General features: G+C 37.9%; 1 protein-coding gene across 3 annotated transcripts in view; it reads left to right on the top strand.

Moving 5' to 3' along the window:
- The window catches only part of RASAL2 (RAS protein activator like 2), a 376,664-nt gene that overhangs the window by 345,280 nt on the left and 7,015 nt on the right, over positions 1 to 24,369 (top strand). For 2 of the 3 annotated variants that reach the window (XM_061183077.1, XM_061183078.1), the window contains 8 exons: positions 657 to 801; positions 7,132 to 7,276; positions 7,919 to 8,155; positions 10,206 to 10,407; positions 12,696 to 12,895; positions 13,671 to 14,532; positions 21,597 to 21,731; positions 23,835 to 24,037. In XM_061183077.1, coding sequence (XP_061039060.1) covers positions 657 to 801; positions 7,132 to 7,276; positions 7,919 to 8,155; positions 10,206 to 10,407; positions 12,696 to 12,895; positions 13,671 to 14,532; positions 21,597 to 21,731; positions 23,835 to 24,037 — 2,129 coding nt within the window. The remainder of the gene's footprint in view (positions 1 to 656; positions 802 to 7,131; positions 7,277 to 7,918; positions 8,156 to 10,205; positions 10,408 to 12,695; positions 12,896 to 13,670; positions 14,533 to 21,596; positions 21,732 to 23,834; positions 24,038 to 24,369) is intronic. The other variant, XM_061183076.1, reaches the window with a different exon arrangement.

Below are 24,369 nucleotides of genomic sequence, written 5' to 3'. Positions count from 1 at the left end.
GGGGAAAACAGATGTTAATCAAATAATTACAGAAATGTGTGATTACTGTGAAAAGTGCAGATTTTAAAAAAGTTATATGGTGCTGTGAGAATGTGGATTAAGGGGACCTGACTAATGGAGTTCAGGGGCAGTGTTGGTAAGATAAGGCTTCACTGAGGAAAGATGTGCAAACTAAAATCCAAAGGATCTGAGGAATTAACTCCATAGCAGTGAGGGCAGAGCAAGGGTGGGAGTGAAGCAGAACTGAGAACAGCATTTGCAGAAAGCTCTGTGGTGAATAGACAACATTGTGTGTTAGAAAGGGCTTGACGTATTCAAGGACCTACAAAAAAAAAGGCCCTTGAGACTAGCGCACAATACAGAGAGAATGGTATGGATGAGGCTGGGAAGATAGAAACCAGAAAATATAGCGACTTGCAGGCCACATTCAGAATTACAGTCTATATCAAAAGTGTGATGAAAAACCTTTGAAGGAATTTTTAACTTAGGATTGGTGACACCTAAAATTTTATCCTGACTGACTTTTTTCTTTCAAATGAATCTGGTAGCTTTAGTTTTAAAGCAGCGTTCCCAGGATGTTTGATATTTCATCAGTCTCTCCTAATGTATATTATTTATTCAGTTGCTTTCTGCCTGACTGAACATTATTCTACCAGGATTTTCTGACCGACTTGGTGATGTCTGAGGTGGATCGTTGTGGAGAGCATGATGTCTTGATCTTCAGAGAGAACACCATTGCCACCAAATCCATTGAGGAATACCTCAAGTTGGTGGGACAACAGTATCTTCATGATGCATTGGGTATGGAGAAGAAAAACATCTGTCTTCTTTTCTTTCCCTTTTGATTTTTAGACCCTCATGAAACAACCAAATGGAACTCAAATTCTGCATGTTCTCTGGTTCTAGCTGATTAAAGTGTTAAAGTTGGAGTTTCAGCTGTAAGAAGTCTCTGCAGTACTCAGCAGGGGAGGAACAGCAGATTGATTTCTTACACTCTGTACCGAAAGAGAAACCTCATCAGCATAGGCAGCTACCCCCATGCCCTCAAGTCCCTGAGATTCTGAGCAACACAGTAATGTTAGTAATGAGATGTCATTTCTAGTTGACCTGTTTCCCCCAAAGTGTTGGGTATTTATATCATGATATAAATCCTAAGTCTTGAAAGTGTTAGCATTATGCATCAAAAATGGAGAAACTCCTGCCAATTCCCACAACTCCCAATTTCTGCCTTCCAGACCTACAGAATTTTTCACAACTAATTTTTGTCCAATCAGTAGTTCTTAATGACTAGACCACCCACTTGCAGCTCCATATTTGGTCGTGACATTCAGGTGTTAACCACTAGAGTTAGACACTGTGCTCGGCACTTTGGTATACATTCTGATAAAGCAGACATGAGTTCCTTGAAGAAGAGTGTCATTTTTTTTATCCCCATATCCCCAGTACTTCACACAGAATGTAGAGCAGCACCATCCTAAAGAAACATAATGTGAGTCACATGTGAGTAATTTAAATTTTCTAGTAGTCACAGTATAAAAACGGCAAAGAGAAACAGGTAAATTTAGTTTTGATAACATTTTATTTAACCCATTATATCCAAATATTATAATACGTTATCAATATAAGAATTATTAATGAAGTATTTTACTTTTTTCATTCTAACTCTTGAAATTGTGTGCATTTTATATTTATCACACGTTCAGTTTGCACTAGCCAAATTTCAAGTGCTCAGCAGTCACATGAGACTATCAAGAATAGACAGTGATGTATGAATGAATGGATAAATGTTTGCCCTTAGGGAGCTTACAATATAGATAGATAAGAAAGATAAGGATATCCCTATAACCAAAAAGAGAAAGAGAATCCTGTGCCTTTTCAAATAATTAAAGAAATTGATTATACCTGATGGAATTATAAAATTTCCCTTGTGACATTTATGATGTGTGTGTAGCTCGAAGTTTAGCAAGGTTTGTAAAAGCAGAGATTGGACAAGGGAAATGGCAGGGATTAGCATAGGGGAAAGAACCTCATGAACAAAAAGGCATCGAGGTACCAGAGAACCAGGCATGTTTGGAATATAGCCAATTAGCTGGAAAATAAAGTGAAAAAGACAAGTCAACAACAACAAAAATGATTAGACAAATAATTAGAACCAATTAGTTGAGGGCCTTGACTGCCTGGCTGAGGAGTGTAGATTTTACAGTAATCATTGGTGAACGACTGGAAGTTTTGAGCAGGGTGTTTTTAATAGAATCAGTTTAACAGAGTGATTTAAATGGGTTGGTGAAGAAAGCAACTGAACGCAGAGACCAGTTAAGAAGCCATTATAATAAGGAAGGCAAGAAATAACAAGACTCTGAATGAGGTAATCGCCAAGAGTAAGAGAAAAGTTGGATCTAAGAAATATTAAAGAAGTTGAGCTAATAGGACTTGGCAACTTTTCAGTTTGTGGGAATGGGGCAGGGCTTGGTGGAGGAGGAGATCAAATATTACAGTTAATTTGGGGCCTTCGTGAGTGACAAGAAGGATGATGAGATTCTTAACAGAAAGAGAACATAAAAGTAGTAGGCTTGAAAGAATGAGAAATGATATTTTCACTTCACATGTATTCAACTTGAAGTTCAAGTAGGAAATCCCAGAGGTTCTAGGTAGGAAATCCCAAGACATCTGTCTAGCTGGCTGGTGAAAATTTAGGACTAAGTTACCCATGTGGAGGGAATCAATGAAACTACAAGATTACAGGAGCAGGAAGAGAATAAGGCCAAAGACAGATCTAACAATGCACCTGGTTTATGGTGTAGAAGGAAACAGAGGAATCAGAGAAGTGGTCAAAGAGAGAGGAAGCATGCATGCACACATGCAAAAAAAAGAAAGAAAATCAGGAAAATACTGTGTCTTAGACACCAAGAGGAAAAAAGTATCAATAGAGTCAGAGATTGAGGAAAGTAAAGATTAAAAAGAAAACATGGCTATTGCATTTTGATGACTAGTGATGGCTGGGACTGCTCTCAGGAGCACAGGGGCCAGGTTGCACAGGCTAAAAAGTGAATGACTGCTCAAGAAACAGGACCGTTGTGTTTACCTATGCTGGACTCACTGTAGTAGCAGTTAATTCCTACTTTGGAGAAGTAAATTTTTTCTTCTCCTGCCTCCTATCTTCATATTTTTTTCTTTTCTCAAGTCATGTGCTTCAGTTTAAGATCTAATAGGAATTTAAAAGAAGACTAATGAAAATGGATTTTCATTGACATTAGGAAAGGTACAGGATCAGAGTTTTACATAAAAAGCTTATACAGTCATATCATAAATTACGTATCATGGTTTGCTTTAATGATTTGCACTGCCTTATAAAAAGCAATGATGACGCATCTCAAACAGTATTCTCTGTTCTGGGGAGATAAAGGTGTAGATATTTGTTGACCATCTACTTCTTAAAAATCAGATATTCATATTCTACCATCAGTGTGCTAAATAGGCTTCCCAAATGAAATAATTCCTGAAGTGAAAAGGAGAGACAAGTCCTTTGTTAATCATTACAGTTAATTATTAACTGTCCTAGAACAGTTAATAATTAAATAGCTGATTGGCTCAATGAGACCTGAAAATTGATTCAGTGAGCAGGGGAAGAAATTCAAGTAACCCCACAAAGATCTCTATTATATTTGTAACCCAAAAGCAAGGACCAGGGTGGTGAAAATGGCTACTGCTTCCAAGAGCACAAACAAAATTAATTGGTAAGCTTCTTCAGGAAAGAGATTCTACTGTCTTCTCCCCATCTAACTCCCCATATTTCTAGTTAGCCTTTTTTTTATATATATAAATTTATTTTATTTATTTATTTTTGGCTGCACTGGGTCTTCATTGCGGTGCGCGGGCTTCTCATTGCCGTGGCTTCTCTTGTTGCAGAGCACGGGCTCTAGGCACGCAGGCTTCAGTAGTTGTGGCATGAGGGCTCAGTAGTTGTGGCTTGGAGGCTCTAGAGCGCAGGCTCAGTAGTTGTGGCGCACGGGCTTAGTTGCTCGGGTGCATGTGGGATTTTCCTGGGCCAGGGCTCAAACCCGTGTCCCCTGCATTGGCAGGCGGATTCTTAACCACTTTGCCACCAGGGAAGCCCCTATGAGAAGTTTTAAATAAAAAGGCTTCACAGTGAAGTCTCAGTAAACCAAAAAATCAAATTAATAAGTACAGCTGAGCACTCTGAATAATTAAAGTTTTGTTGTATTTCGTACACTTTGGACAAAAAAAATAGATGTTATTTGCAGACGACCTGAAGAATTCTCAGAGAAAATTGAGTTAAAAGTTGCCAGTCATGTTAAACAATATCTACCTGCCTTTTAGCCAGTCTTCATTTATCTTGAGTAAAAGCATTACTGTTTACAGACTCTGCCTTAGTTAGACTTAAATTAAGTCTTTCATCTGTTAACCCCTTTTACCTTTCTAATTGAAATCAGTTTGCATGTTGATGCATCTGATCAACAGGAAACACCATCTTCTGTGGCATATAGAAAAGTCTCTAAAAAGGCCTAATTTCCACCATTGGTGGCAGAGGCAAATTTCCTTTTAGCAATAATATATCCATACCTAGTGGCTTATTTCTATACATGAAATTTGGATGCTAGATAATAATGAGTTAATGAAACACACCATAGAACATTCTAGGCACAAACTCAAATTTAAACAACATATTGAACACCCATCCTCTTTGTCCTTGATGTTTTTTTTTCAAAGGCAAGAGCAGACATGAAGGGATCATTAAATCTGTCTCAGTAATTTCTGATCAGCTAAACAGCTTCTAGGTGCAGATCTATAAAAGTTCACCTTTCAATGTGGTACTTTCCACACTATCAGACATAGGTTACAGTTCCTGTCTTTTTTTTTTAATTTATTTATATTTGGCTGCGTTGGGTCTTCATTGCTGCACGCGGGCTTTCTCTAGTTGCGGCGAGTGGGGGGTGGGGGCTACTCTTCATTGCTGTGCGCGGGCTTCTCATTGCGGTGGCTTCTCTTGTTGCAAAGCACGGGCTCTAGGCGTTCGGGCTTCAGTAGTTGTGGCACGTGGGCTCAGTAGTTGTGGCTCACGGGCTCTAGAGCGTAGGCTCAGTAGTTGTGGCGCACGGGCTTAGTTGCTCCGCTGCCTGTGGGATCTTCCCGGACCAGGGATCGAACCTGTGTCCCCTGCATTGGCAGGCGGATTCTTAACCACTGTGCCACCAGGGAAGTCCCAGGTTACAGTTTCAAAAGTGAAAAAAATTTTCTCAAGTTTGGAGGATTTTAAATATATCATAATCAGGTAAAGAGAAAAACTTTGGACAATTAATTTACTTCTGGACCCTTGAGTTATTTATTTGGTTCTTTTCTTGAAGAATAAAAGAAAAATACTCTCAAAATTCACAAGTTATTTATTAATATTAGTTATTATCTCCTGGAATAAGTATAACTCACTAAGCTGAATATTAATGATATAAATTTAGAGGTAGATTGATTTTTACATGAAGTATTTGACATTGATGACTTATTTTTAAATTCAGGTACTCTTTAAATGAGGTAAATTGTGTGGGAGCACATAGCATAGGTGATGTTGAGAACATGTTCAGTAGAAATCCTGTGAGAGTTGGTAAACACTTTTAAAGGCCTTTTACCAATTTTGATTATTTCACTCTATGAAAAGTTATTTTAAAATTACGAAGTTTGTACATAACAATACTTATTATAAGGAGCCCCTACTAAGTACCAGGCACTGTATCAGACACTTTTCTTTTCATGCACTATTTTCAGATCCTCACCATAGCTCTAGAGGGTTGGAGTGATTAATGCTGTTTTCCAAATAAAGCACCCAAAACTCAGACTAGTTAAGTGACTTCTCATGGCCCCACAGTTGGTTAAGTGATGGGTCCAGGATTTGACCCTAGATCTTTCTGGCTCCAAAGCCTTTACTTTTTCTCTGCACCACTTTCTTTTCTGTGCATCACTTAGATTCCTGTTCTCCAAGCATTGTTCTTCCAAATAATCACTTCCCATCCTCTATCACAGCTGTTTTTTAAATCTTTCATTTATCTTAGTACTAACCATTTTGATAGAAAATGCTCTTTGATATTGCTGCTGCCACTTAATTTTTTATAGGAATTACTGTTCACTTTCATGAAGTCTATTAATAACTAGCCTGAACTTCAATTAATATAAGCAGATTTAAAAGGAGCTGTGAAAGTTCTACGCCTCTGTCATAAAGACCTATAAAAAACAAAAAATAAAAACATACTACCATCTCTAACAAACATTTATTGAGCCCCTGCAATGCTTTGGAAGCTATTTAATAGGCTTGGGATTTGAACATGAATAGAACCCAGTCCCTGACCTTCAATGGTATTCATCCTAAAGATGAGACAGGCGTGTGAACAAATAAGCACAAAACAGTGTGAAACATAGAGCAGAACAAATACAAGGTATAGTGCATGGTGGAGGATAAACAGGTAAGGTAAGGATTTGCTCTTTCAGGAAATACTGGGCATATCTCTATAGAGGCTAAGATATATGAACAGGGCGTCTAAGCTAAATTTATTTGGAAAAACATCCAGATTATATAAAGAGATGCTCTGCTATGTGCTATGTTGAATGACTATCCCCATTAGGAGAGGTAGGCCTAGAGACCCTTACTTGAATATGTGTTTGGCACCAGTATTAGCAGTTAAAAGCATAGGTAGGCTAATCATTCAGACTTGGGTTATTTATTCTTCTAAAATAGTAACAACATTATTCATAAGGTAAAGAGGCCTTATAATAAGAATAAGTAATGAGTTCCTGCTAATATATTTGTGGTTTTAGATAAAAGATTTAAAGTTGTAGCATTTTTTAAAGTAGTTTCATTATTCTTTTTGTAAATACCATGATGATGATGTTAATGAGTGCTGTTTTTCCACTTCTAGAGTAAGGAGAATAAACATGACGTATAGGAGGTGTTACCTCTTGGGTTCCAAAGCAGTAACCCTTCGTGAACAGTGTTTTGTGCCCTCCATGTCAGGAATCAGAACGAATTCCCCATTACACATTTTAGTACAGAAATCCTACATTCTTTTATTCTCTTCAGGAAGACACTATTTATAGTTATACTGTCCGTCATCTTCTCTCTTGAAATAGGGGAGTTCATCAAAGCTTTGTATGAGTCAGATGAAAACTGTGAAGTGGATCCCAGCAAATGTTCATCTAGTGAACTGATAGACCATCAGAGCAACCTGAAAATGTGCTGTGAGCTGGCTTTCTGCAAGATCATCAACTCTTACTGGTGAGCTGCTGTCGGTGCTTCATTCCCTGCTATTGGAACTTCAGTTTTTCGATATGAGTTATCACAGTGTTAACTGTTATTTCCCAACCAAAGGAAGGACTTATGGGAAAAATTGAAAGTTTCCCTAATACAGTTTTGTCTAAAATCTAAACCTCTCTTGTAAGCAGAAGTTGCTCTGAACTATCCACATAAATATAATATTTCCCCAGAATATTAGCACCGCATCCTCTAATACCAAAAGTATTTTAAGGACTTTTAAACATATTTACTAGTGTCAAACAAATGTGTTAATGATTTTTGATCATTGTAACCCCAGAAATTGGTGAGATTTTGGAAGATTTTGATGAACAGTCTTTAGAGAGGTTATGATGAACTGTAGTAAACCAAATGGTTTAGTCAGGAGCCTCATGCCATTTTCCCACTTTGCAAAACTAAGTTTACACTAATTCCTGAGTTTTGTAGCTTTGGGTTTCTGTTCTCCATCTGGATGTCTATGAATTTTCCACCACTTCTCAGGCATGAATCAGACAGAAGCTCTCTCTATTAGGCCCTCCTCATAACCTGGCTCTGTTGGGCAGAGTGGATCACCTGTGCTTTCTTGGGTTATGGTACTTTTATATTTGGTCCTTCTTCCTTCCCCAGTGTTTTCCCTCGTGAGTTGAAAGAAGTGTTTGCATCCTGGAAGCAGCAGTGCCTGAACCGCAGCAAGCAAGACATCAGCGAGCGGCTCATCAGTGCCTCGTTGTTTCTCCGTTTTCTGTGCCCGGCCATCATGTCTCCCAGTCTCTTCAACCTCATGCAGGAATATCCTGATGACCGCACATCTCGGACTCTAACTCTAATTGCCAAGGTCATCCAGAACCTGGCCAACTTTGCCAAGTAGGTGTCACTACCATGACCACTTTTTTTTTTTTTTTTTTTAATTTATATTTATTTTTGGCTGTGTTGGGTCTTCGTTTCTGTGCGAGGGCTTTCTCCAGTTGCGGCGAGCGGGGGCCACTCTTGATCATGGTGTGCGGGACTCTCACCGTCGCGACCTCTCCCGTTGTGGAGCACAGGCTCCAGACGCGCAGGCTCAGTAGTTGTGGCTCACAGGCTTAGTCGCTCCGTGACATGTGGGATCTTCCCAGACCAGGGCTCGAACCCGTGTCCCCTGCATTGGCAGGCAGATTCTTAACCACTGCGCCACCAGGGAAGCCCCATGACCACTTTTTAACAACATTGTTTAAAAAGTACATGAGGCCTAACCTTTGGATGAGCGTGGGGTGCCTCATCACTCATGTTCCATGATTTTCATTGTGGTATTATTAAAAATAGCAAAAAAATTGTAATCAATTTGAATATTCACTTTTTAGAGGAATGGTTAAGTAGTCTATGCATTCAGTGGAATATTTGCAGCCACTGCAAGTTGTGTTTACAAAGAACCAATAATATGCAAAGTGATAAAGATATAATTATATTAAATGAAAAGTTTTATTAAAAACTCCAGCCAAAAAAAAGAGATAGGATACCAAATGGTGCATATACTTTTATCCCAACAATATGAAAACACAAAAACCTAAGTATAGGAACGTTGGGAAGAACAATCAGTCAAAATTCTATGGTTACATTATCTAAGACAAGTGGCCTGGCCCCTTCAAAAAGTCAATATCATGAAAAATGGAAAGATGGAGGGAGGACTGTTCTAGATTAAAAGCGACAATGCAGTGCTTGAATCTTAATTGGATCTGAGCTGGAAAAAACATTTATAAAAATCATTTTGGGGACAATTGGTGAAATTTAAATATGAACTATATATGAGATAATTTATAAGTAATGTCTTTTAAAAGTTTTAGTGTGACAATGGCATTGGTTTATGTAAGAGTTATTCCTATTCTGGAGAAATAGGTGCTAATGTACTTAGAGGCTGTGTCTGCAACTTAGTTTAAAATGGTTCAATCAAAAAAAGAGAGAGAGTGAAAAGAAACTTGGCAAAATGGGAACGGTTGGTTAAAATAGGTGAATGGCATATGGGTGTACGTTGTATATTCTTTCAACTTTTCTGTAGCTTTCAACTTTTTCAAAAGTTAGGAGAAAGCAGTTGGAGAAGAAATGCACTGAACTGTAAATAGCAGATATGTTTGGGTGGTGGAATGGGTACACCTACCCTTTCTTCCTTCCACTTTTCATTGTTTTCAATTTTTTCTTAAGTTTGTATAATTTTTGTAATTTATAGAAAACAATTTTAAGAAATCACTGAGAAGCAATTCACACTGGCAAAATCGATCCCAGATTTACTCCGTATTGAAGCTTAAGTACAAGTTTCTAGTAGCAATGTATTGAAGGAAAAGATTAGAACTTCAATGAGATACATTGTTTTCTAGCATGTGACTTTTTAGAAGTGGACTATTTTAACTTTGTGTGCTCTATATATATGCTAACACAGAAATATACATGTTTACCCATATTTGAGCTAATTCTTGTAAAAATTGTTTCTAGTTTATTTTGGAACATGTTTTATGGACTTAAACAAGGCCTGGAAGATAGCTAGAACCTAGATAGGCAAAGAAGAGAGGAAGTTCTCTAGTAGAAATAAATAGCATGAGCAAAGGCTTGGAGAAGAAAAAGAGTATAATGTATTTGGGGGACTTTGAAGAAGCTAGCGATATTGAAGGTTTATACTGATAATGAATGTTTACAATGGCTTTAAATACCAGGAAAAAAGGATTTCGTCTTTACCCTATAGAGAATAGAAAGCTATTCAAAGTTTTTGACTATTAATGTAATATTAAGAAAGTATGTTTTAGTATTTATCACTTATAGATAATCAAATTAGTCACCTCCCCAAAATTTAAAAAAAAAATTTATAGCTCTGTGTAAAGTCAATTCAAAATGATCACATCTCTTTTCCTGAATATGTTCTTTCTCATTTTCTCTCCCTTTACTTCAGATTTGGTAACAAAGAGGAATACATGGCATTCATGAATGATTTTTTAGAACACGAATGGGGTGGAATGAAGCGCTTTCTTTTGGAGATCTCTAATCCGGACACCATCTCAAACACCCCAGGCTTTGATGGTTACATTGATCTGGGCCGAGAGCTTTCAGTTTTGCATTCCTTACTGTGGGAAGTAGTTTCCCAACTTGATAAGGTAAAGTAGGCGGGAAGGGTAACAGGAGATGGGAGGTAGAGAACCCTAATGTACCTGGATTCCGGAGAATATCTACAGAGTAATCACATTCATGCTTTCTGCTTGTTGAAAGCAACCTTTTGCCCTAGAAGTCTGGGAGGAAATAGTTATGATTTCTGAGTAAAATATGTGCCCTACAAACCAGAAAATTCTAGTAAGCCACAAAATTATTAACATATATTTTTAAGTAGTTACCTGAATTAATGGAGTATATATTTCTGTAAACAAATATGTTTGTGTGTTTGCCTAGAAACTAATATCAAATATTGGTGTGTGAAGCCTTATTCACGTATAGTAGAGTGAGATGAAACCTCATGTAGTAATTTCTAATGGAAGTGTGGACTTAGAAGAATACTGAGACTATCGTGTTTAAGTAACTTACCATGAGATTTATTTTTATCATGCAAGTCAGAGGGTTTAATATAACTATTAGTACCTATAGAGTTATGTGGGATCTGAAAATCCTGATGTTTTCTTTTCATCTGCAGATGTGAATTAAGAATAGAGAAAACAATTATCATTTTTAATCATTTATTTTCTGACTATAAGCTAAGAATTTTTTTGTATATCATATTAATAACTAAATATATACCATGCCAATCATTTTCTTCCTTCTCGAATTTTGCAAAGAGGAATAGAATTTGTTATGGAAAACAGCCTAACAGACTCTGGCTAGGTTTATCACAATAATTATTTATTGATGTTTTTGTTTGCTACAGCTACTTTATAAATATCTGTGGTGGTATGTTAGAATAACTTCAAAAAACAAAGTTATTTTTCTGTGATAAGAATTTGTTTATTTGTTTTCCTCCATTTTCCTATTATCTTTATTTATTTATTTTTTGAGTCAGAACATTTTTTATTTTTTTATTTTTTGAATTTTATTTTATTTTATTTTTTAATACAGCAGGTTCTTATTAGTTATCTATTTTATAAATGTTAGTGTATATATGTCAATCCCAATCTCCCAATTCATCCCACCACCACCACCACCCCCAATTATCTTTAAAAACATTGCACCAATAAAATGAGGGAGAGGGGAGTAAAACCTATTAACAAAGACCACTTTCCTGAGGAAATGTAAATGGTAGGGTGTCCACTGGTGCCCAAAACATTTGTAAAATAATAAACTGTTTCTTATTCTCAAGGACCCCTTCTTAACTTTTAGAAATGCTAGCTAGATTTTAAGTTGCAGCTATGCTGAGGGTAAATTCCTTGGATATGAATCATGGCTCAAGAGAGTCAAGCAAGTAAAGACATTCTTCAGATGGCATCTGTACTCATTTGAGCAGGGTAGAAGAGTCTGTTGAGAAGACAGTGAAAACCCAGAGGCAGCCATGTAAAACTGCCTAACGGATGAAGGTTCCCATAAGACCCCATGAGAATGAGAATTCCCCAAAGAAAAAAATGATTGAGGTGGATAAAGCAAATCGTAAAAAGTTATTCTTCACTGAATAACTGCATCAGTGGGATGCAGATACAGTTATCTTCTGAAATCAACCTGGTTTATTCAGGATCAAGGTCTTTTTAACAGGCTTTGCTGTGTAAACACACGTTCTCCTTTTAAATCTCTGTTTGGTCCTGGGAACCAGCAGTACATCTATCTAGACACATCTCATAGATGTGTCATAACTTTGCTGTTTAAATTTTTCTTAAAAAATTGTCTTGCTGATGCAAACTCAGCTGGCAGTAGGTCAGGGTTCCCAAGATTAAATGGCTAGTGGATGGCAATATCAACTGTGTGCCCTGCAGTGCTCTGGACCCCTGAATGCAACACCTTCTTGTATGTTGGCATGCATTTCTTTCCTCACATGATCCCTTTTCTTTGGAAGTTTCATCACACTAGCCAATCCTCTGGCCTTAAAGTTCTTTTTGGTTAGAAGGTGTTTGGTTCTTCCCCTACCCTCCCCCACCTTGACCTACCAGCCTCCCAAAGATTTAGTTTGCTTTGCATGTCTATTTTAGTTGGAATGGCAATAGTTTGGTTGTTTTGAGCATGTCTTTTAATTTTTATTTGCATAATCCTAATTTCTATTTCCTTTCTTTCCTCAATGTCTGCTGCATCTTGTTTCGCCTCCTCCATTCATCTCGACGCCATGGTTCTGCTGCTCCATAACAATGCATTATGAACCTGCCACTCCCATATGCAAACACCTACCCTTCCCTCCAACCTCCACCCCTCCATCAATGGGCATCGTTGTCCCAAAAACAATCTGTGGTGGATATCGCAATGCTTATTATCCAATTAGGGTGAAAATTCCTTCCTACAGGCGACCGTGGCAAAACTGGGACCTCTCCCTCGTGTTCTTGCTGATATTACCAAATCTCTGACTAATCCTACACCAATACAACAGCAACTGAGACGCTTCACTGAGCATAACTCCAGTCCAAATGTCAGTGGAAGCCTCTCCTCTGGGCTGCAGAAAATTTTTGAAGACCCTACTGACAGGTATGAATTTCAGAGAGAATTGGAACTACTTATCTCAGAGGGAGATAATATTTAGAGATTTGGGGAAAATCTATTTAACTTACTTGTTGAATTTACAACTTTAAAATCATGAGCAGTTGGAAAGAATCTTCTGAGATAAATCCAATTGTTTGTCATAATAATACACATGATCTAGGATACTTATTTTCTAGAATGATATTGTAGAGTTATATTCAACAAACTTATAAAAAGAACCTGTGTCCTGCTTAATGGAAGACTAAGGGCTCTATGAAATTGATATTTTCAGGTATTGTAGCGCTCAAAAATCTGAGAACCTCAGTTGAAAATATTTTAGAGCTGGCTGTGTCAGCTGAACAGGTAGATACAGTGTTGATGCTTAGACTTTGTTTTCTGTATTGGCAAGACTTGTGCCTTTAGTAGGGACCCTTTGGTTGTGCACTCAGGGCTTCTCGAAAGTTTAGACAGAACCAATTAACTATGAATTGGAATACCTTGGGAGGTTTAAAACCTAACTAGGAAATGATTGGAATTCTAGTAAAAATCTAAGACAGGGATGGAGTGGTCTATACAGTGTTATTCTCCACCTTTGAAGAAAAACTAAAAATGTTGGATCTTATCCTAAGAATTGTGATGATGAAATCTGTGTTTAGAAACCAATGTAAGTATCCACACTAGGCCTCTGAGCCTTCTGAAGAGTTCATATGCTTGAGTTGAGGAATCTTAACTCTGTTGAATTTTCCACAGGAGTAATTAAGGGTCCTTTCCTTTTCCACAGTGATTTGCATAAACTAAAATCTCCAAGCCAGGACAACACAGATAGCTATTTCAGAGGGAAAACGTTATTGCTGGTTCAGCAAGCCTCCTCCCAGAGCATGACTTACTCTGAAAAAGATGAAAAGGAAAGTAGCCTACCTAATGGCCGGAGCATCTCCCTCATGGACCTTCAGGACACTCATGCCGCCCAAGTGGAGCATGCGTCTGTCATGCTTGACGTGCCGATGCGCCTGACTGGAAGCCAGCTTTCCATAACCCAGGTGGCCAGCATCAAACAACTTCGGGAAACCCAGAGCACTCCCCAGAGCGCACCCCAAGTGCGGAGGCCCCTGCACCCAGCCTTGAACCAGCCCGGCAGCCTCCAGCCCTTGTCATTCCAGAACCCTGTCTATCACCTCAATAACCCAATTCCAGCAATGCCAAAGGCCTCTGTGGATTCCAGTTTGGAGAACCTAAGCACTGCCAGTTCCAGGAGCCAAAGTAACAGTGAAGACTTCAAACTCAGTGGACCCAGCAATAGCAGCATGGAAGATTTCACCAAACGTAGCACTCAGAGCGAGGACTTCTCCAGGCGGCACACTGTGTCGGACAGACACATACCTCTTGCTCTGCCACGGCAGAATAGCACGGGGCAGGCCCAGATCCGAAAAATGGACCAGGCTGGGCTAGGTGCCCGAGCCAAAGCCCCACCATCCCTGCCACACAGTGCTTCCCTACGTAGCACCGGGAGCATGTCACTGGCATCTGCGGCTCTGGTGGCCGAACCTGTGCAAAATGGGAGCCGGTCCCGGCAGCAGTCCTCTTCCTCCAGAGAAAGCCCTGTTCCCAAAGTGAGAGCGATCCAGAGACAGCAGACACAGCAGGTAGGGGTGAGCGCTGGAGGGGGCTGCCAGGTATTTGGTCCAACTGTTTCCTCGGTTCTTTATGTATAAATCATTGAGAAATCCAATTGCTAGCAGGGTTTCCACTTAAAACTATTTTTTGCAACCTTTTAATGTAAAGAGGAAATGGAAAGTTTGGGAGGCTTCTGGCTAGATGAGGCAGCAGAATGTAGCTTGCCTCATTACTCTTAGGAGACTGTAACAACCACTCCAGGGGCCTTTCTGTCTCTTCAAGCAACAGAGCTATGATCTCAGTTAGCACTGAGAACAATCTGTGATGTTGAGTAATAATTAGACACTTAAGCTGTGAATCTACAGGCCAATTCAACTAGGATATATATTGGGAATCTGGACATTAATCCTCCTTAATTTTTTTCTTAAGTTTCCAGAATAAAGTTTTGCACTTTCAGCCAAGAGTTTAATGTAACTGCTCTCTACTCCATCCCCCAACTCCCTCTGGAAGTAGTAAGTCCCCGTGTGCCTTTTCCTGGAAATGGCTAGAAAAATAAACAACTGAACACCTATAGAAACAAGGTAAAGGAGAGAGGTAAAAAGATAGAAACATAGGTGGTTGACAAGTATTCTCTAAACATTTATGAAAATCTCTTATATTTCTATTTACATGGACAAGCCCAGCTCATATCTCACCTAAATTTAATATAAGATTATCAAACTTTGTTCTTCACAAATAAAAATGTTTCTTAAGAATTTTATCATTTCTTCTTTACAAATTACATTTTGAGGCACCAATCCATATTTGCTCTTGAAATAAACTAAGAACCTTATGAATGCATATATACATATCTTACTTTCATCTAAAAAAGATTTTTCTCCTAAAAAAAAGCTTTGTTGAATTTTTTTTGAAACCTAATCCTACTTTATTTGTATTAGGGAGCTTTGTGATTAGAAGAGTTCTATGACAAATCCTTTTGTCAGCAGAATCACTGGTCAGGGGAGACTGCAGTGAGACCCCCAATGTATCTCTTTAGTATATTTGCATTTTTATAGGTAGGCATTTACTGATTGGGCTGCTTCTGCCACCACTCTGCTGTGGTCAGAGCCCTTGCCCCTACTTTGATAATTATTGTTTAAAAAAAAAATTAGAACATTTACAGAATCCTTGGATACAGAAGTAGAAGAAGGGATGAAAAACTTAAGCTGATTCTGGTAGCCAACTTCCTGAGCAAAACCTCCTAGTTGGTCAATGCTTTCCTGAGAAATAAACTTTTTCTTCAGTCTTAAATTTTTCATTTTTATTTTGTTATATTTCCCAAAATTTCACCAATTCATTTGATTTAATACACATTTTCATTTAAAGAAAAGGAAAAAAGATTATACTCTATTAATTTACATAATGATTATATTATATAATTTTTTCCTTTTCTTTAAATGAAAATGCTTTTATATATATATACCTTTTATATATATATATCATATATGTACATTTAATTTATGTTAGGAGGCTATCAGTCTTTCCCACCTTATTGTGAATTAGTTTCCATACTTTGATTTTATGCTAGCTTCTAGTTGAGATCAACCCCTTTCAGAGAATTAAATTGTTGATTGAGAGGAGAAAAGAAAGATAAGTAATTTTAGAGATGCAATACTGTGTGGAGGCAAATGTCTACGTAGGGGTTTAGTGCAGCTTGAAGGCCCTGAGGATGAGACAAGGAGTAGAGAAGAATATCAGATTGGCAGAGAGGGGCAAGACAGGGCACAGGACGGGCCCTCTGCCTACTTTTCAAAGTTGGACTTAGTCCCAGCCCTGGAGAGAAAAGAAGAATGCTTACCCTTCCCTCCTGTATCATGTTGTCCTCAATTCCCAGGACCCGTGACTCAGACTGACTGTTTATAGATATTGTAAATTAAATAGCCTTTTGTGTGATCATCTGAAACCAATTGTCATTTATAATATCTGTGCTGTAGGAAAATATGACACCTATCATATAAGCACTACGTGTTTCTGTGCGTGAATAGAAAGCTGTCTGGATAGATGGGAGGTAGTAAATGCATATGGTCTTCAGACAACCAATTAAAATACTTTTGAGCCATAGCCATTAATGAGCTTGGGAATGTCTATATTATGTTGGCATGAAGTGGGGCATAGCCACAGCACAGCTTTACATATTCAGCCCTGTTTGTGCCTTTGGTGGTGCTGCCACTGTCATACCAGTTAAACCATAAATCACTGTATTTTGATTGCTCAATTTTCTGTTTTTTCTACACTGGCTTTTTCTATGCAGATGTTTTATTCTTTCAAACTTATGTTATTATTTTTTTTGTTCCTTATCTTTCTTGCTTGCTTTTCTCATCTCACTCCCATGAAGCCTCTGATGTTCTATATAATCAGCACATTTTTTACGTAAATTCCTTTACATATTTTAATTGCAAATTGTGTTGGGGAATTCTTCTCTCCCAAAAACTGGAGGATTTCTTTGTGGGGATTGTTCTGCAGGCATTTGTAATTATTGGAGGTTTTGTCCCATGCAAATTCCATTTGTATCTTAGCACAAAGGAGCGGCCATTGTTGGCAATGTAACTAGCTTCAGTCTTCTCCATTTGCTGAGTAGGAAGGAAATAAAATCCTAGTTCTACAGAGAAGGAATTTTTTGACCCTTTTCGGCCTCTGTTTGGATTTCTTTTTTTTTTTTTTTTTTTTTTTTAGTAAATTCCACTTGAGTATTTTTTTTTTTAATCTTTTTTTTAAATTTATTTATTTATTTATTTTTGGCTGTGTTGGGTCTCCGTTTCTGTGCAAGGGACTTCTCTAGTTGCGGCAAGCGGGGGCCACTCTTCATCGCGGTGCGCGGGCCTCTCACTATCGCGGCCTCTCTTGTTGCGGAGCACAGGCTCCAGACGCGTAGGCTCAGTAGTTCTGGCTCACGGGCCCAGTTGCTCCGCGGCATGTGGGATCTTCCCAGGCCAGGGCTCGAACCCGTGTCCCCTGCATTGGCAAGCAGACTCTCAACCACTGCGCCACCAGGGAAGCCCTGGATTTCTTTTTAATCATTTTCCTCTCCATCTTGTTTTTTTGTGTATCATGTACTCTGTGCACATAATAGACTCTATTTACAGTATATGAGTTGTTCAGATTAGAGCGTGTTACCTAACCTTAGAAATTCTAATTTGAAGAGGCTTTTTAAATAGGTATTTGACAAGCCTATCAGAATGATGCTACAGTTTTCACATTTGGATTTGTTGAACCCTCTCCTAACCAACCTCTTCAAGGATTCTCAGAGTTTACTTACTGATTTAGTCAGCTCTTTCTTTGGTGTTGATAGCAAAAGTGTTATTCATTTATGGGAACCTTACTATTTCAGACTATGGAGAAGCTGAAAGCAACAAGTCTTATTTATATCTAGTAAATAAACAGGGAACCGGCCTGTTCTCAGTCATCCTCAGCATAGCCAGGCTAACTGTAGGATCAGTGAAACTGCTTTCTCAAGCCCTTTTGCCCTAAAGCATTATTATTTTTCCCAGAGAAACCCTATAAAAGCTTTATCTCAAAAGGGTGATATTCCTAATAGGAATCCATGCTCCTTTTCATTTCGTCTTTTTCATCCTTCATTTTCTTTAATGATCCACTGTTGGAAGTCAATGGAGAAAATGCTCTTCTTAAGGCTATAGCTAAGCAAGATGGCATCTGAACCATTTACCAACCTCTTTTCTCAATTTCTTTGACTATAAACTAGAGGTAATAAATTTTGTTGTCTATCCAGCTTATAAAGGAGATAGAACAATCACTGAGGAAAAGCCTTTGATGTACTTCCAAAGGATTAGAGGAAAAACATAGGGTATCCTTCTCTTAGTAATAAATTACACTTTGGTAATGAATTCTCAAGAGAATCCAAAGTAATTATAAATGAATAATATTTTATTGAGCATCAATTGTGCAATGACATAGTCACTACCATTCCAAAAGAAAAAAATTCTATGATATATGGTGCCATGCTTCAAGGGTTGACAGTCTAATCAGGAAATAAGACCAGCACTCAGAAGACCAATCAAATAAATGTAAAAGACAGTATATAGTTCTTTCATATGAAGAACGTATTACAATAAAAAATAATTTTGAAAAAATTTTGAAATTAAAATCACCTCCATAGTCTTCAATGTAGATAAAACTATTTCTGATTTGTTCAATATTACTTTTCTGCTCTTTATAATTATGTAAAGGTTTTATCATAAATACAAGGAATAGTTATATTAGTCTGATTTATTTTTTCAAAACTTATTGACCACCTACCATATGCCATGCAAAGTGCTAGGGTATATGAGGAAGTGGTTGAAAAACAGATTCAACCAATAAAATAGGAATAGACTGGAATGCCCAGTTCCCATTGTACACTGTCTCATAATTCACTGGACATTGTTAGTCCTTCTGAAGATATGGTAGCTACCACCAACACCAGTGAAATGAACCAACTCTTTATTTTTACAGCTTCTCACTTTACATTTTATGCCTAGATTACCTAAGAAGTTGTTTTTAATATGCTTTTAGGGGCTAAGATCTCTCTTTAGTATGTTCTTAGGGATACTATTAGTTTGTAGTGCATTTATCGGCACTCAGTAAATAGTCACTCGTAACAAATCACAGGGGAAGAAAGTTCTTGGGAACAACATATTGTTAACTATAAAGCAGAAAGCTACTGAATTAGCTTCCTTGAAGTTTTAAATTCCGAACATTAAAGTTATTCATTTTAGTGGCTACTTTATCTCAAGCAGCAGCTGAATAGAAAATCCTGGTTTCACAGAAAAGCAGCTCTCCTGTGCCCTATGTGGTAAAGGGATAAGATTCTAAAATTAAAAAGGCATTTGTCTCCTTTAAGTATTGACTTTCTATTAATTTTTAAAGACTCAGAACCACAATATTTTGCCTTTCAGGTGTACATATATCAAATAAAAACCTAAACCCCTTTTTAAACTATTTTTCTCTAAATACTAAAGCAATTTATTGTGCTCTGCTTTCAAAATCCAGTAGGGGGAGAACTAGGGTGTGTGTGTGTGTGTGTGTGTGTGTGTGTGTGTGTGTGTGAAGTACCTTGTAGTTTACAAACTGCTTTTACATGCTATCTCATTTGTTTCTCATAATAACTTTTGAAATAGATAATTATTATCTTTTTTAATATAAATGATACTATAGTCTATAGATCAGTGTTTCCAAAGTGTGATACTCAAAATTATTTAAGTATACAAGGTATTTAATCAATCATTTAATTATTTTAACACATATTAGAAAAATATCTAACTATTAATATTAAATGTATTTATAAATTTATAATATATATAACAAACTCATGATTTTACTGATAATATTGCTTAGTATAAGGACTTAGCTAACTGAAAAAGGTTGTTTTAAAGAGATGATAAATAATATATCAGTGACAACATGGTTATGACAAAAAAAATGAGAATGATACACAAATGAATGAAGTATAAGAAGCCTACCTACCATAGTGGAGATGAAGGTAGACTTTTTAAGAACTGAGGGTACTGAAGTTTAAGACATGTTTATGTTTTTCTTGACACAGCGGAGAAAATGGCTTTAAAGAAGGAATTTCTAAAAGTTCATTCACTGTTGCTTGTGTGTGCCTCAGGCATGAAGCTGTTTTTTATCGATATGTATCTGTAATCTGTTTGTAAATCAGCCAAACCAGGTTCTTCTTCAAACCTTTAGGAAATACCCTCATACTACTTTTGTATGAATATTTTTTAAAGTCTCTCCCAAATAACCTTTTTGTCTCTGCAACCAATTTTTTTCATCTAGTCTTTCTAAATCTCAAAGTCATCAAGATACCCCTTATTTTAAAATATCTATATATTTAGAGTTTAACCGGGTTTTATTCCAAAATGACATAAAGATTCTTAAGGTACATAGCTCTGCATGGGAGAGAAAATTCCCTTCCAATTATTTATAGAGTATTGGTCCTCAAAATAGAAAATCATTTTAATTATAAAAAGGCTAACTCACATAAAAATGCTTTGTTCTATCTGTCTCTCTTTCTCTCAAGAAAGCCAGAGAAAAAGAATTTGTTGTCTATTTCCAGCATTATTTATGGAGAAAGCACTAATGTTCAGTAGCCCAATATAAATTATCATATCCAGGGCCAGTTTTCTAAGCATAAATACAGTAATAACATCTAAGCTCTATAGTACTCCATAGTTTCCAAAGAACTTTCACATACATTATATTGTTCAGTCCTTAGAACTCCCTGGGAGATGGTCAGGATAGGTGGTGATGGTGGTGGTAGCCCTATTCAGTAGATTTGGAAAAAAGTATTTAAGAGATTAAGTGACAATATAAGTAGCAGAATTGCTACTCAAAGCCAGAATTCTTATCACTCTGTATATCTGTTGGAAAAGGGCAATTTATCTAGCTATCCTAACTGGATAGAAATATCCCTTAGACTATGTTGATGTCCATTGTTTTGATCCTGTATTCATCAAGAAACTTTCTGGTAACATATGGACTTCTGAGTGATGTTAACCCATGAAGAAGTCAGTGTCTGTAAAAATGACCAATATCACTTTTTTTTCTCTTTCCCTAAATGGTTGATGTGAAAATTAAGAATTTGGCATTCTGATATGTAAATGGGTACCTTGTGAGTTGTTTAGCATTAATCAATTCCTTGGTTCCTGATCATCCCTGGTTAAGCAGGTGTTTCCTCACCTGAGCAATCAACCATCAACTTGTGCTTTCTTTCTCTCATTCTGTCATCATCGTAATTTCATTAGGTAATGACCTAATGAAACCATTGGACTAATTAACAATTTTAAGGCCTTGGCTTTCCCTCTTTGGAGGGAAAAAAAAGGCAGGTTCTTAGATGTAAGTTCTATTCACAACATTTCAGAATATTTTATTCTTGTACAAATGGATATTCTCTTCCCTCACCCCCAGCCCTTGCAGTAACAAAATATTATTTAGAACTGGGAACATTTATCAGAAAACAAGGATCACAATTATGTCTTCTAAGAATAGCTCTCTTTGTGAAACATAACTGTGGATGAGCTCTTTTGGGAGATGCTAATAGGTATTTCTGACGCAGGTTCAGTCACCTGTGGACTCTGCCACAATGTCCCCAGTAGAGAGGACAGCAGCCTGGGTTCTGAACAATGGGCAATATGAAGAGGATGTAGAAGAAACCGAGCAAAATCAAGATGAAGCCAAGCATGCCGAGAAGGTAGAACCTAGTCTGTCTTTATTGCCCGCACAGTGATAGGCCACCCAAAGGGTCGTCTAGCCAAGGAGATGATCTCCCCAGGGTCCCCAACTTCAGCTCCACCTCTTATGTTAACCCTTATATGCGTATCTGTGTATGATAATTCAGTAGTGTCTGTGTTTGAAAATATGCGGAAATGTCCATCAAGCTGGGGTGGGAGGATTAGCTCTAATTTTTTTTTTTTTTTTAATATGAGTTGCCTTAACTTGGAGAAAACTCTGCTACTCATTTCTAGTCATTTTAGGTGAATATTTAGTGTTTCTGTATAACTAACCATAGTCAAGATTACCCTTGGACTAGACTTCCTTTCTATATCTTTGTAATGATTTTGTCTTTTTTTGTTTTTCTTTGTTTGTTTATTTATTTATTTATTGGCTGCGTTGGGTCTTCGTTGCTGTGCACGGGCTTTCTCTAGTTGCCACAAGCAGGGGCTACTCTTTGTTGTGATGCGCGGGCTTCTCATTGCAGTGGCTTCTCTTGTTGCAGAGCACAGGCTCTAGGCGCATGAGCTTCAGTAGTTGTGGCTTGCAGGCTTCAGTAGTTGTGGCTCGTTGGCTCTAGAGCGCAGGCTCAGTAGTTGTGGTGCAGGGGATTAGTTGCTCCACGGCATGTGGGAATCTTCCCAGACCAGGGCTCAAACCCGTGTCCCTTGCATTGGCAGGCAGATTCTTAACCACTGCGCCACCAGGGTAGTCCCTTTTTTTGTTTTTCTTTTCACCTTTTCTGGGTAAAGAACTTGTAACACTATAGCTGATTTTTTAAAAGACATTGACTAAAAAAAAAAAAAAAAAAAAAAAAAAAAAAGACATTATCTATTGCTTCAGTTTTGTTTCGTTTCGTTTCGTTTTGTTAAGAAAAGTTGACATGAAGAATAAGGATTATCAAACAAGAACATTGACATCATGTATGGCATTACCTCATTTAATTAACAACCAGACAAGTAGCTTCTGCTTACTTATCAGCAGGATCCTAAACTATGCTTATTGATGCAGTCTACCTCTTCAAACTGTATAAGAACTGTCATCTTTGACCTTCTGGATTAATAAGCATAGTGTAGGACCATGATGTTGGATAAGCAGAAGCTAACTGTCTGATTGTCAATTAAGTGGAATATTATGTAAAAATACATTGCATTTTACAAAGCGGCATACAGATTTATCATTAATTACTAATGAATTTAAATAGGCCATATACAAGAAAGCTTAATGCTTCTCGCCTCACCCAGAAATTTGACATTTCAGTTACTCAAACCCCAACCCACAGCAGCTTCAGTACAAGAAAGGGCCACGTAACCAATTGAATTATATAAAGCTTTAGTGAATATAAATGTATATAAAGCGTTAGTGAGAAAACAGACATATGTGTTCCAACAAGCAGTAGCAAACTGGGCAGATGAACGACATCATGAAAATAGGCCAAGAGGCAGTATTAATCAGCCCCAGAGAACATGTAGGCCTTTTGCTTAGAGCTTGTGACCTGAATGGTTTACGCTTTTATAGCTGGGGAGAAAGCAGCCATAAAATTCTATTTATTGGTTTAGTAACTTAACATTATAGAAGTGCTGCTTGCTCTCTAAAGGGCTGGCTCTAGTAGGGTGAAAGAATGGGAGTCTGATGAGTGAAGGCATGTCAGAGATCCTACAGTACAGGTGACGATACAGAAATCTTTTCTCTTGTAGACCACTGGCTTTTGGCTTATTTTAAGTTATCTGTCAGGCTTCTAAGTGCTTGATCTTTTTTTTTCCTGCTCCCATTTGATACCGTCACAGATTGGATGTGGCTTGCAGGAACTGGTAGTTTAATGTGGAGAGTGATACATAAATGATATAGATTTGGAGTGTCAAGGTAAGATGAAAAATGTAATTTTAGGAGGTGGGCAGAGCTCCTAAGCGATGCCTGTTGATAATTTTAAAGAACATCAGCAACCCGTGGGATGGCAGTTCAGGCAGCCTCCAGCTCCATTGCCTAGGGTTTCTTTCGTAAAAAATAAATCACTAACATCTAAAACCAGCGTAACTCCAGTATTTCTCTCCTTGTCTGTGGCGCCTCTTCTCCTCTGCTCTAGTACGAACAGGAAATTACGAAACTGAAGGAGCGCCTGCGAGTGTCCAGCCGGCGGCTAGAGGAGTATGAGCGCCGGTTGCTGGTGCAGGAGCAGCAGATGCAGAAGCTGCTGCTGGAGTACAAGGCCCGGCTGGAGGACAGCGAGGAGCGGCTGCGCAGGCAGCAGGAGGAGAAGGACAGCCAGATGAAGAGCATCATCAGCAGGTCAGAGGTCGCCTGGCGGTGGACGTGGGCTGGGTAGCTAGGGCTGCGAAGAGGTGGGACGATGACCCAGAGAATCCTAAAGCAATGGCAGCAAAAGCCATTTTCCACTCTACGTGTCCTCTGTGGTACTTGGTACAAAGGTGACGGCTGACTATATCTCTTAACGCTTTTCTAAATGTGAGACCTTAGTGCACTTCCTTTGAAGATAGAGGTAGTCTATTTTCCTTTAGTTGTAACGATTAGAAAAAACTAAAACTTAGTGACTCCCTTGAGAGGTCTCAGAGGAAAACTGATTAAAAATGTACGTATTCAATGTCCAAGGCTAACTTAGT

This window comes from Eubalaena glacialis, chromosome 3, assembly GCF_028564815.1.
Source record: "Eubalaena glacialis isolate mEubGla1 chromosome 3, mEubGla1.1.hap2.+ XY, whole genome shotgun sequence".
In the NCBI taxonomy this organism is placed as follows: Eukaryota; Metazoa; Chordata; class Mammalia; order Artiodactyla; family Balaenidae; genus Eubalaena; species Eubalaena glacialis.
The sequence above is the reverse complement of the archived record's forward strand: the minus strand, read 5'-3'. Positions and strand labels throughout refer to the sequence as shown.